At 31.5% G+C, this 15398-nt stretch overlaps 1 protein-coding gene across 1 annotated transcript in view; it reads right to left on the bottom strand.

The window, feature by feature from the left end:
* Window positions 1-8106, bottom strand: part of LOC134723822 (metabotropic glycine receptor-like) — a 63678-nt gene extending 55572 nt beyond the window's left edge. The window contains exon 1 of the mRNA XM_063587369.1: window positions 7470-8106. Within this exon, the coding sequence (XP_063443439.1) occupies window positions 7470-8091 (622 nt within the window). The 5' untranslated portion in view covers window positions 8092-8106. The remainder of the gene's footprint in view (window positions 1-7469) is intronic.
* Window positions 8107-15398: the final 7292 nt, after the last annotated feature.

The raw sequence follows: 15398 nt of genomic DNA, 5'->3' as shown, positions 1-15398 counted from the left end.
TATTGAAATTTAAACACTGATGCACGCATTCGTTGAGGTTAGAAACCTTTATTCTCACGAAAACATACAGGATAAAATATCTTGTTGATTCATAAAGCAAATGTAAAAATACATTACTTTTGTTTGGTCGCCTTCAATAGTTACATATGTTGTGTTTTGAATGCATTTGTTCGTCTTCTTGTCTTTTTGTTCCGCGCAATGGTTGTTGTCAGTTTATTTTCAAATAATGAGTATGTATATATATTTGTATCCATCTGATGATTTACGTCTTCCTTTTTCAACTGATTGTTATAGTTTGAATGCTGTACTGCTACACCAGAACATATCCTAGTTTAGGTGTAGAGATGGGCAACAGCTCACATAGTTAACCTTGCAATCTTCTGTGTATGTATGTGCCTGTCCCAAGTCAACAGCCTGTATTTCATTGGTTGTCGTTTGTTGATGTGTTGCATAATTGTTTTTCATTAAAAGTTTTGTACATAATTATGCCGTTATTTTTCTCGTTTTAATTGCTTTGCATTTGTTATATTAAGAGACATGTTATAACTGACTAGACGGTATGGGCTTTTCTTATTGTTGAAGTCCTTACGATGACTTATAGATTTTAATTTCTGTGTCATTTTGTCTCTTTTTTAAATGTATGTTACCTTTGGTATCTTTCGCCTGTCTTTTGCAGATGATATGTCGAATGCTACAACGTTATGATAAATCAACTGTCTTATAAATAGTTTTTGAAAATTTTGAAAAACTAAGGCTTTTCTACCTCAGACATAGAAAACTTTTTGGAATTTTGGTCCTCAATGCTCTTCAACTTCGTAGTTATTTGGTCAATTTAACTTTTTTTGGATTCGAGCGTTACTGATGAGTCTTTTGTAGACGAAATGCGGGTATGGCGTATTTACAAAATTTACTCCTGGTATCTATGCTGAGTGTATTTACTTACAGGTTAAAAAACAAATTTTCCATACTTGCAGATAACATATTTTGTTTTTGTCTGAAGGATTTCCTTGATTGACGTTCTTAGTGAACGTTCAGAGTCAAGTATTTGAAAGCCAAGAATGTAGGTATGAACCCTCGAAGCAATGCAATAAAAAACAGCTTAATCAGTCCTAGGTCAACTGGGATTATGATATGTTCTGTGTATTCAGTGATGATCGGGGCAAAATATTTTGATATCAGATTATTATACAATATTTGAAGAGATGGCAAACTAAAATGAAAACAATTTGACACAGACGTATAGTTTTGTAATGTTTATTCAGTAGGAAATGATAATAAAAGAAATTGTGGCTGAAAGTACTGTTTCGGTGATGACCACAATTATCACTTGTGTCAGACTAAACGTTTCCTATAAATGTAAAAAAAAATATGCTAGAATGATAAGTACATCACTTTGCATATTATCAATCTAACTGAGGTCAAGTAACTAAATGTATTCTATGTGCCCAAATGATTGAATCACAAAATCATATAACTAGCAACTAAGGTGAGTAAATAAAAGTCCTACAAACATATTACTATCATGTTCTGGAAAAATGGAATTTAAGGATCACAAGAATTTTCAAACAATTTGAATATCTAAATGAATCAAAGGTTCAATGTAAACAATTAATCACCCACGCCAATGATGACATAATAACGTCTCAGCATTTCTATTTTATTGCTAGTCTTTTTCCGGGACATTAATGTATAAGCACAAAAGATAAATACCAAATAAAAATGTTCTTTGCTTATAAGCTTATTATTCCAACCCCCACAGTCAGCAGATATTAAACGAATTACCATGATCTAACGCATTTGTTTGCATCATGAATTGCTAGTGTTATTACTACTACCTCATCCAGAAATGTACGCTCTTGTTCTCATACGGAATAAATGGCTCGTGTTATTGAATTCCGAAATCTATTCATGAAATATTTTTTTTTTTACTCAGACTGTTTCAAATGCAAATAGATACATTTTATGTTGTTAATAAGACCAACATGTCATCTAAAAACATTCAAAAGAAATGTCAACCGGAAACTCATTCATTTCATTTGAACGTTTATCCATGGTAATATGTCTGATAACTAACATGGATGTTCAATAACGGTCGTTTAATGTAACGTTAGAGTTTACTTAAATGTTGCAAAGAGAAGAAAACAGGAAGTTTTAAAGTAAATGAAATGATTAATTTTCTGGAAAAATAGGTTACTAGTACTATGAAATACGGATATAAACATTTCGGTCTCGGCCATTACTGAAGTGACAGTGATTGTCAATTGCGCATCTGGTTATGGACAATACCGTTAATAGTATTGTATCATTACAAGTGTGAATTCTTTGTAAAACATTTGTACTTGTGCATACAGTCACGATGTTACCGAAGCAAACCAGCCAGTATGTTGATTGTAAAAATAGGATAACAAAAAAAACTGAATTTTGTATAAGAAAAGTCCCTTAGCGAATGGCAAAATCAAAAACTCGAACACAGCAAACTAATGAATAACAACTATCATATTCTTTAACTAGAAGAGGCATTTTCTTATGTAGAAAATGGCCGATTAAACCTGGTTTTATAGCTAGCTGAACCTCCCATGTGTGACACAGTCTCATAAAATTCATTGTATTGACAACGATTTGTGAACAAAACATATAGACATGATAAATAAAAACGTGAAAAAAGAGGTACACACTATTTGCAAAATGGTACATCTCATCTGATCTATATTATACATGATACATAGTGATTACATTATTTCACAATTAAAAATGCTCCGAATCAAAATATTGTTTTTTAAAGATTGATATGAATAAAAACGTGAAAAATTATACACTAACAACGGAAGTTAATAATTAAAATGCAAATCAATTAGGACGTCTTTGAGAATATTCACACCTATTGTTTTCTTCGTTTTTCGTATCTCGAATTTAAATTGGTTGATTTTTCTTGTTTGAATTGCAGAAATAAAAACCGAATACACAATAGGCAAGATGTTAAAATTTGGTCAATTCGACTGAATGATTGCAATTCGGATTTCAATATACATAAATGATGACGTTTCTGGCGACAGTAAACTGTTCTATCTTGGTTCTGGAAAAGGTTCTTTGCGTATAGTGATCTCACCACTCTCCTTAAATGTAATATCGGATTTAATTCAGGCTATTGTGAAAGTATGAATTGGTCTCAATAAGCTGTGTCGTTGTACGATATCCCTGTCTTGAGTGTTTCTTCTTTTAGTTAATTTTTAATATTCATGTTTTTTTCAAAAATTCTTTTGATTCTTAACTGTCAATTTGTTAAGATCGATTTGTGCATTTTTCTTTTTTTTTCTTTCTCTGTGTTGCTTAAAGCATCATTCCAATCAAAATACATAAAAATGCTCTCTTTGTTCAGTTGCTTTAATGTGTGTTCGTTCTGCTGAATTCTGATACTTATCTTCATTGTAACTTTCTGAGTTAGTTTCCGTGAAAACTTTTAAAATTGTATTACATTTTAATTGGGACCTAACATAAAGGTAAATCCTAATCAAAACACACATTGTTGTAGATCTGCATCTAATGTTATTTCTAAAAGAAAATAATAAAACTTAAACTTGACCTTGTTTGAAAAGCGAAACCCTCGTCATTGTGAAGTTTCTTTATTCATAATTACGAACTGTTCACACAAATGTTATAGCTATAACATTTTCTGTAATGTTTTGTAATGCAACTTGCTTTATTATATTTAATACCTATGTTGTGAAAATAAAACTGTTTGAACTTGTCCTCTTTTAATGATGGTAATTCATCAAAGCTCACCTTCAAATAATAATTATACGCCTTTTAACAATATCCAAGCCTTCCCTTGTTGGAATTTCTTTGTTTCATATTTGCTACATTAACTTTTTCCTGAGAACTCGCTTACAACAGAAAATTATCTTAATCGTGATTACACTATAATATTAATTTGCTTGCAATGATCAAAGTTAAATTGATTATGGTTTATTGCTTAGTGTAATGTTTGTTTTGTTTAGACAATATTCTAATATATTCCGTAAACAATTTGTTTGATATTTTATCCTATGATCTAAGCCAGAACTAGTGATTTATATATGAAAGAACACTCATCTGGACATTCTATTAAATGCTTATATTCTGTGTGGCAATAACGTAAATTACGCTATAATATACTTCTCAAAAACACAAAGTCATTGAACAATGCACAATAAGAGTTACTTCCCTTCTTTATATGTATTTCCATGCACGAATGTCTTTCTCTGAGCAATATGAGAATAAGGAGATATGGTATGATAACCACCGAGACAACTGTCCCCAAAAGTTCAGATGAAGTTAATATTTGGACTATAAGTCCAGTAGTCAACATTTCGGTGTTGACATGAATATAAATAATGAGGTAATTTTTTTAAATTTCCTGTTAACAAAACTTTGAAATTTTCGAAAAACTAATGATTTTCTTATTCCAGGCATAGATTCCTTAGCCGTATTTTACACAACTTTTTGGAATTTTAGAATCTCAATGCTCTTCAACTTGTTTTGCTAAATAAATATTTCGATATGAGCGTCACTGATGAGTCTTATGTAGACGAAAGGTGCGTCTGGCGTACTAAATAATAATCCTTGAACCTTGATAACTATTTCTTTAATTCACAAATAATTTGAATATTTTATTTCATTTATTTACCACTGGGTCGATACCACTGATGGTGTAGGTTTATTTCCCCGACGGTATCACTAGCCTAGTAGTCAGCACTTCTGTGTTGACCTGAGTTATCGTTGATATGTTCCTAATTATAAATTCACCGTTAACAAAATTTTGAATTTATGAAATACTAAGGCCTTTCTATCTCAGGAATATATTCACTTTTCTGTGTTTGGCAAAACCTTTTAGGAATTTTTGGTCCTTAATGCTCTACAAATTTGTACTTGTTTTTGACTTTTTCAACAATTTTTGATTCGAGCGTCACTGATGAGTCTTTTGTAGACAAAACGCGCAGTCTGGCGTAAATGAAATTTAAATCCTGGTATCTATGATGAGTTTATTTCCATGCGAAATCTTATTCCTTAGTAACCGTATTATTTTTATTACAATTATTATTCTTTGATGATTTTTTTTTTACTTAACGATTATTTAATGCTGAATGACTTTTAAAACTTCTTCGAATTACATCGAAACGCTTCATTCATATATCTTTTCTGTACTATTTACTTTTGAATTTGTAAAATTTTCGTTTCTTCGTCATTGTCTATTGCCTTGTTGTACGAAATCTTCATTACAGCGACTGATAATTGAATGCGGGAGTGTATGATTCTTTTAAAATCAAGAATAATAGGGTTAAGCTAAGGTTTATGACAGGTAACTTGTTCCTGTTGTGAACATAATATAAAAAAAATTGTCTAGGATTATACCAATAAGGTTGTATTATGGTTGTTTTGTTTTTTGTAGTACATGTACCAGGATGAAATAAAATGCGGACATGTTTCATATATATTGGAAGAACAGTTATCCATTCAGTAAAGGGAATCAAAGTTGCACATTGGAATTAGGCAGATATTTGCATTAACATAGTCCCACATGTCTCACAGTAACCGATCAGCGGAAATGTGGCGTGAAACTTCAAACAATTAATCAATAACAAGTGAAACTGCGAGCTACTGCTCACTGATAATACCCCCGCCGCGAGTGGATAATATTAATAGTGTAAAAATATGCAAGTGTTCGGTAAACAGGAAGTTGTCAAGTGATGAATCTGAAAACGCATCACACGGTATAGCTGACTAATATAAATCCTGAAACCAAATTTCAGAAATCCTTGTATTGTAGTTCCTGAGAAAAATGTGACGAAAATTTTCAACTTGGCTATCATGTGTAAAATCATACAAGTGTTTGGTAAACAGGAAGTTGTCAAGTGATGAATCTGAAAACGCATCACACGGTATAGCTGACTTATATAAATCCTGAAACCAAATTTCAGAAATCCTTGTATTGTAGTTCCTTAGAAAAATGTGACGAACATTTTCAACTTGGCTATCATGTGTAAAATCATACAAGTGTTCGGTTAACAGGAAGTTGTCAAGTGATGAATCTGAAAACGCATCACACGGTATGGCTGACATATATAAATGTTGATACCAAATTACAGAAAGGGTGAATGTGTAGTTCCTGAGAAAAATGTGACGAACGTTTCACGGGATGGACTGACTGACGGACGGACGGACTGACGGACGGACGGACTGACGGACTGACAGACAGAGGTAAAACAGTATACCCCCCTTTTTCAAAGCGGGGGTATAATAAGCTACAGTAGCTCATTCTTGTAGTAAATAAACGTCAACAAAACAATTAAATATTTCAAATGTCTCATTAACAATTTTTAATTCGATTAAAATAATTTGATATAAAATATTTACGAATGAGTTCTGTTTTGTGCGTAATTTGTCGTTACTACTCTCATGTATTATGTATTTTTTTATATAAACTCAGATATATCTATCATCGTTTGTCCATTGAATCGGACAGACATAAAATTCAGAGAGTTGAAAGAACCTGTTATGTATGTGACTCAAATGAAATAGGTGATAAGTACCATTTGATTCTTTTTTGTAATTTTTTGAGTTCAGAAAGGAAATAAATGGTATCACATTATAGTAGAAAAATAGCAAATTATGCAAAATTTAATCAAGTATTCTAATCAAGTGATTTTAATGTATAAGAAAAAAATCGCAAGATTTATTAAACTTGTATTATCGATTGTCGTACCTTCTGGTTAACTTATCGTATTTAACATACATTATTTAATGTTCTGTCTTTTTTAATTTTTATTTACGCGTGCACTAGTGTTTTATTATAATTGTATACAAATATCTATGTAACATTATGTTGGTTAGATTGAATAATCGTATTCGTAATTTTCTACGTTTAATTAAATAAAAAGCCCACTTTAATGAAAGAATGAACCAAAACGTGAGACAAACCTGACATTAAATTAAAAATATTTAACCTCGTCCAAAGAAAATTGTTTTAGACTTACATTGCTACTTTTTTTCTTGTCTTAAATAAGTAGATTGGCAGACAAAACCGCCATTAATGGAACAAATAATTAATAAAACAATAGTCCCCAAACAATTAAACACAAGTAGTAGACGATGCAACTTCAACAGCATAATACTAATAACAACTGATATGATCTCGGGTTCTTAGGAAGGGTTCTTGTTTCCCTAGTGCCACATATCATGTTGATTATGACAGGGTTCTAAAACAGTAAAAAGTCCAATAAGAAATTGTAAAAAGAAGGCCGAATGTTTGGCTAAGACAAATTTAAAATATTTCGTGTCATCTGTTAGGTATATGCTTTCTGTACGGACAACTAAGTGTGGATCCGAAATTCCCATTGAAAAAAAATGATATATAAGGGAAAAAAATTAATTTCCTAAACGTAATAAAAGAATATCTAGAAATGTCAGAATTTTGTATAAACTGTAATACTTACCTATAGTGTAGTTGAAGTTTTCCAACTTGCTCGCTTTTACTCGTGCTGAATAAAACCATTCTGAATCATTTCCAAGATAATCATATTCCACAGATAAATCCTTCACATTCAGTCTCCCATCTTCTGTTCTATGGGAATAAGGACAAAACAGTCTATAGTTTTTAAATTCCTGTTTATCGTAACAATTCCCAGCAGCAAACAATTCGGGGTCCCCTTCTAACATGGACCTGACTGCCGAGAAGAAAAAGTTTTCCGATGATAGAATGTTCTTATCTGCATCTTTCCATATACGAGTTAGAAAGTTTGCTCTATTTACTGCAACGAGAGCCTGTGCTTTAAAGCGCTTTTTTCCGTATTGTTTTATAACACCATCTCCAAGAGTAAAATTAGTACCAGTCGTACAGTTGTACTTATTTTGTTCATACTGCTCAACCAGTTCAAGAAATTTTGTAACAACATCGGAATGGTCAATATGGTCCGAATCTGTTATAAAGTGTCCAGGCATTTGGGAAATATTAACAATGCTTACCGAAAATTGAGTGTCCACTGTATAATTGGACACAACACTTACAGCAAATGAAACAATTGACGTTATGAAAACGATTGAATAGGTATCGCCCATTTTAATTGTTTGTAATTCCAGTTCTATCACAGTTAATTAATTCAACACTTTCGTTTTCTTTTCGACTTTTTTGTTAAGACAATTATGAATCAAATAATCACATGTATTTGCTATGTCTCTTTCTATCACATCTGAAATATAAAGAAGAAAAGCGTTGTTTATATTGAAGAAACAAATTATCTCCCTGTTCCATATATGATGTGTAAATAATTCTAATAGATAAAATGAGAATATCTTGATATAGTATTTCCTCTTACTAACAAGCTCATATTCTTAAATTCCAACTTATTGATAGCAACTACTTCAAGTGATTTATAGCCGTATAGAATGCTTATTTTACTTAGCGATCGATCCAACATTCTTTCACCAGATTTCAGTTTTGAATGTCATTTCCTTCCCCAAATTATATTAGAGTACTTAAACTGTATCCTATCATCCTTACAGACAACGATCAATCAGTTACACTAGTTTACAATGTTACAGTAATTTCAATAAAATGCCATACTTCTGGTCATTTTGTATTATAGTTAACGTTCATTAAGGTTCGTTGTTTTTATGGATTTCATGTATATAAACTATGAGTTTGATTGTTCCTCTGATGTTTTTCGCCCCTCTTCTATTCACGTTTCAATTGATTCATATTTGTATGTCTTGGTCTTTAACTAACTATACGCTATGGTTTTTGCTCATTGTCAAAGTCCGTACAATAATCTTAGTTGCTTACTAACTATTCGCGTCATTTAGACTCTGGTTGTCTTATTGGCAATTATATCATATATCGAATGATCACTTTGATCAAACTAAAATGTTAAAATACATAATTATGATAAACAAATAGCAATTAGACTTGCATGCTTTTTATCACGTGACGGAATCTTTGATAAGACTATTCCTGGGGGTATTGACAAACTAACTGTCTGCATGCATTTAATAAAGTATTCATAAGAGAGTACACAATTTGACTCGCACGACTTCATATGCAATACAAATATTTGGTTTAATTTATCAGTTGACGTAATTGTCTCCCCTGTTTAAACATTTTTTACAGGAATATGTATATTTTTACAGATTCACATTTGATAACGCCTATATTTATATAATTAAACTCGCGAAAAAATTGAAAATAATAGATTCCATCAATTTCAAATACAATATTTATAGAATGTTGACGACTGCGAGTAAATTTTTGTTCTGTTCTGTTTTGAAATATTGAATGTTATAGATAAACTATTATGTGTCTAACGATTAAAGCTGTAAAGGAAGTTTTTGGATGTATCACCAATACACAGCTGTTCATGCCATTATCACATTTAATTATTAAAATTCATGTTACTCCTGATAACATTCCGATATATTAATTTCGATTCTTTATGCTTCAGAAATCATTGGTTTTGAAGTGTTTTCTTTCTGTTATTATCTCCGCAGCTTACTAATTAGAATGATGATATATGAAAAATGAATTTTGATAAGAAAAATATACAATTTGATGGGTAAACTTCGTTAATTTGAGATAAATATTTACTACCGATATATATGCAGAATACTCATCGCGTATTGTAGTGCTCAATAGTTTTTCATAGAAATAAATAACTTCCATTATAAATGTAAAGACAATGCATATGATAAGAATTTATTCTAAAGCCTTGAGTTATACAATATTTCTGTCGTCAAGAATGTCAAAGGTTATATTTTGGGGATTTTTTTTTTGGCCAAGTATTACATATATCAAGGATATAGCCAATTTCGGCTTATCCAATCGACGTCCATACTTGGTCATTCTCAATCGACGTCCTCTGTTTAGCCCCTCTCTACAACATCTGTTTTAAACACATGCAGAATACAAAACTGAATCGATAGCAACGGAAACCTTTGACCTTTAAACATATGTGTGACAAATATGATCTGAAATTTAAAAAAAAAACACTTTTTTTTTAATTAATAACATTTGTGTCATTATTGTTTCATTATTGTAAAATTATAAAAATCTTTGTAATAAATTACTTTGCTCTTCGTGGGCCCTTTAATTGGCATATAAAAATGTATCTTATCTTATTAATTTAAGTATGTAAACAGGTTGAAATATCAACTTTTTAATTTACATAAAAATAAGGAGATGTGGTTTGATTTCCAATGCGGCAAAATATATATACACCAGATTGAAAATAAAGAGGATGTGAACAATATTAAAAATTAAAATCACAAAAAACTGCACTCCGGGCAAAATTTTAATTTCAAAACGAAAAATCCCGAATCAAATGACAAAATCAAATGATAAAACACATCAATCAAATGAATAACATCTGACCATTCCTGACTTGGTGCAGGGATTTGATTTTATATAAACCATACGGCTTTGACAATGATCAAACACTGTGTGAATAAAACCCATACCAGCATACGCAAAGGCTGTAAAAGTCCACGACATCAATCAAGTTAAACATTGATATTCACGTTAACTATTTCTGATTAAAAAAATGTATATGTATAAGTGTAAAATAAGTCCAGTAATTTATCATATCTTGATATTGAACACGGATTAAAGAAGACTACAATCAATCGGACGTCATTTTAGCAATGCATGACGTCTGACTCTCCGGCAGTTCCAGCTCCGATCCGCATACGGATCTGCATACTGCTCTACAATATGGAGTAAAGGAAAATACTTCCGGAACGAAAACGATCACTGTACGGAGTTTGGCATGACGTCTGATTAGAGTATCAAAATATAGGACGTCGATTTGTGAATTAGACATCTGATTTGGACGTCAATTTGTAGATTGGACGTCAATTTGTAGATTGGACGTCGATTTGAGAAACGGACGTCGATTAGAGGTCGCACGTCAATCCGAGTCTAGGATATACGCTTGATGTTTTGCAATGTATTGCAGATATTTTTTGTGTTCCCATGTGTTAAATACGTTTTTTTTTTTTGGGGGGGGAGGGGTGTGCTTCTTTGTGTTACATAGATCTCTTGTATATTACGCTATACTATTTATTGTCTTTATCTTGCCCTGTATGACATATACGTTCGTGTTTCAAGTGATTCATATACTTTTGTTTGTAATGTGTTATATGTGCGTTTTGTCTTGCCAGCTTTGCCCATAACGCGAGTAATCGCTTTGCGTTGTCGTTTTTTTCAAACATTTTATCACTTTAAGTTTTGAGATTTTGTATTGTCAAACAACTCTGATCGGCATGCCATTCAAGGAGTATTGTCTGTCCCATAACAAAACGGATATTTCCATGACATGAGGATTTTTCCTTATACTTGATTGTATAATTCAAGGACTATATGTTGTAGATTCAATGTCTTCTTTCGAACAGATGATAAAGTTTTGCATCAAAACAGTTCTCTTCCTTATTTAATAGATGATATTTTGACTTTGCTATATACAATTTTATTGAATTTCTGGTTTACTATTTAACAATATCGAAACACTTTCAGCAGTGAAGATTTCCAAGATTTGCGAGCAACTTATAACACAAGAAAATAATTGCCACGTGCAGCTTACGAGATTGAGTACTTTCAAGGAATATTTGTGAAATAACATAATATATTATGGCTCTGGACTAACCGTTAAAAGACTACAATGCATATAACAAGATTTTTGATATAAAAAAGAAGATGTGGTATGATTTCCAATGAAACAACTCTCCACAAGAGACTAAATGACACAGAATAAACAACGATAGGTCATTGTACAGATAATCAGCTTTGTTTATTTATTTCTGATATTTTATAAAACTCTAACTACGATTACAATAGTATTTTGTGATCGTATGATTACAGTTGACACTAAGCAGATAAGAGGACGCCATTTGATGACGTCACTCCATGTATCATCTGAACCGATTAACTAAATGACATTTCTGCTTCGTTCAATATGTACAAATAGTTGATTTTTATAAAATGATAAATTGAGTTCTCTGTCAATTTCAAATTTTCATTTTCTTTTCAGCCCAGGGAAATGCTTTTAAATTCCTAAGAAAGCAATCAATAAACAGAGAGTTAAATATACTTGTACTAATTGCACTTGCATTTTCTGTAGAAAAGTCGTAAATACAGAACATCTTGAATACAATAACTGTTTTTCTGTCTTGCTTTTTACCTTTTATCCGCCAATCAATCCTTCTAGTATACAAATACAGGTGAACAGATAACACAGAGCGATATATGTATACTAGACGTATATAGTATCTTGGTATTCTGCTTCTGTTGCAAACGAGCGGTTATACTGTTTAGTGTATTTCATTATCAGCTGCACTCGGCTCAAAACACAAGTAATAGCTCGCTGAATTACACCTGTTTCTTAGCCTCCTAAGATTACAGCTGATATTTAAAGACAATGTCAGAAAACGCTTTTACGGACATCCGTAATCAATAGTCCAGTGCCCTGCTCATCTGTTAAATAAAACTCATTCTTATCATGACTAGGATTTAACGTTATACATTGCTTTCAGTACAAAACATGGTTGTAATTCATCTTTTGTTGCTGTTCACAATTTAATCACAGCAATAAATACAATATTTGATTAAAATTGTCATCCAAAGCTACATGAATTATTGGTTCACAAAAGAACTAAGGTTTTCCATTATCACTCCCCAATATACAAGTTAATTTCATCAATCATCTTTGCATTTGTGTTTCAAAAAGATAAAGATTTGACGCACAAGGTATATTATTTACATCAAATTCTAATATAGTAGTTTATTCAAATAACATACATGGTTATGCTGATAGGAAATAGTTGTGTGATAATGGTTTGGATTTTTATTTAATCATATCACTTGACTGTGGCTATTCTGCAGGGATTTGACGGTCAAATGAGATGCTTTATTATGTAGAGATATAGAAACACTAGCTGACGTACTCGGACTAACATGGCGTTGATAATCGCAGTCTACATCGATTTTATATGCATAGCTTTACTCTAACTTTGTGTTTTTACAGTTCCTTTGGGTCATTATAAATCCATTAGCTAGCTGAAAATGTGTTGTAATAGTTGTTTTTAAGGTCATGAATGTTCAGAAAGGCATCATTGCTGTATATTCATTCATACAGACGTTAATGATGACGTCAGATCTTTGGTATGAATTCATTCACAATTTGAGACTTGGTAACCTTAGACTTTGAAACGTTGTAGGATGTTTATTTTGGTAGCTTTACAATGTCAAACATGCAATGTCTCTTTAGTTATGTTTAAGACCGAAAATTTTTGATATTTAAAATCTAATACAAATGATTAATAGTTGATACAGTATATCCAAAACCAAACAAATTATCAGAGCTTTGCAAGATGAACCTATGTTTCTATTGCTGCGTATTTGTTTATTCTAAATTGCATAGGATTTTATATATACGGAACGGGTTGAGAGCTCAAAAAATATGTTGAACTCTACCGCATATTTGCGCCTGTCAGGAGCTTCTACCCTATGTAAGTCTTGTATGGATTTTTTTTTTAATTTGGACTTATTCTTATGTTTCGGATTTTAGTGTGACGTCCGTTTTTGCTGAACTAGTACATATTTTAGTTAAGGTCTCAGCTGAAGCCCGCATCTATGTGCGTGATTTTCCCGAGGGCTGTTTTCTGTTCATTGTTGTGGCTGTTGTATCTTTTGTACATTCACCGTATTAATTCTCAATTTCATCTTAATTATAATTCTTTATATTTCCACATAAATTCCTTATGTTTCCTTAAAAAGATTGAACTGTGTTCTGAAACAGAATATGTCTTCGTCTTTTTTTATTTAGTAATTATCGCTTATACGACGTTGCACATAAAATGCCTTCTTTAATTAAGGTACAATATTGAAGCTATTTGTCATTTCAATTTATAGGATTTTATCGCTACAAGACTGTTATATTTGTCTTACAATATAGATTTAACCAAGCAGAAAACAAGTTTTCGAAGGCGATATCTAATTTTATACTCGATTGATGCAGAGATTATGGAAATCCCAAATTCACATCCGCTCTGGTAATATTGTTCGCTACTTTTGTGTGAATTTACTATTCCAGGAGCGAAAATCCTCTTTTATGGCTAAGGGAAGACGAAATTTAATTAAAATTCATGATGATATTCAATTATGTTGAAAAACAATTAATACGTCTTCGTAAATCAAATTGATATAGAAAATTAAAGAAATCTGGAATTACTGGCAGTTAGGGCTAAATTATTGCTTCGATTCAACCGTAAACCTCTAGCTCATGGCATGGGGATATTGCTTAGATATTTGTAAGGCAGAAAATGAAATTAAATTATGATGAAATGTGCCGTGAAAATTATTAATTAAATTATTTTATTGGAAAAGTAATAGCTATTTTTTTTTCGTTTCAGGATATTAATTGATATGAGATTCTTTAAGAAATATTTTTGTAACAGTATGACCTTCAGTTCCCTGATCTGAGGATATATCCTTTAACCACTGGACAGTAAGCCACCAACAAACAATCAGTCGATCTACCCACCTTCATGCATAAATCCGTTCCATGGAGAAGATTGCACTTCATTTGTTAAACATACAGAGCTTTTGACATGTTAATGCATATAACTATGTTTAGATATATATCATATATAAACATGTTATCAATGAACGTCTACCACGCTACCTTCATATATTCATACATACCTATCAAAGGCTTCGACAATACGTTCAATATAAATAAAAATGCTTAAAAGACCTGCGCATTTTTTTTCTTCTTTTTGGCATTTTTTTTTTACTTTTGCATTTCTTTTAATATCTCCTTCTCTTCAATTCATGATGAAATTTAGTTCATTTTACGTATTAGTTGGCGTGTATCGCATATTTCGGTTTTGTTTATAAAAAAATCAATGTAAATATCAACTGAACTTAAAGGTTCATATTCCTGGTGGATATTTCGTTTTATTCCATTTGTTTACAGCAAATGCGGTTAAGGTTCCTGATATATCAAGAGATTTTTTTTCAACATTTTGATTTTGGTATACTCCAGTCTAAAATGTTTTAAATACACAAACAAGAGCAATACGTAACTTTTGAATCTCTATATTATAATTTTATTTTAATGACCAATTATCATTTTTTGGTCAATAACCTTTGAGTACTTAAATATTTGATCAACATGATTTGATCATAACTTTTGCTACCACTATATCCTTATCTATACAACATGCAACTTTTAACCACTCTGGAATCTTTTGTGGAGTAGGATGCCTGATGGTCCTTTCAGCTTTTTATCCAAGCATTGTTACAAATATTAAGAGGCTTGCATTGAAAATATGTGTTTGCATATACTTATTTGATTAATTCTATGTTCAGCAAAACA

Source organism: Mytilus trossulus, chromosome 6 (assembly GCF_036588685.1).
Source record: "Mytilus trossulus isolate FHL-02 chromosome 6, PNRI_Mtr1.1.1.hap1, whole genome shotgun sequence".
Taxonomy (NCBI): Eukaryota; Metazoa; Mollusca; class Bivalvia; order Mytilida; family Mytilidae; genus Mytilus; species Mytilus trossulus.
Note: the sequence above shows the minus strand (reverse complement) of the source record. Positions and strands in the feature narration are given on the sequence as shown.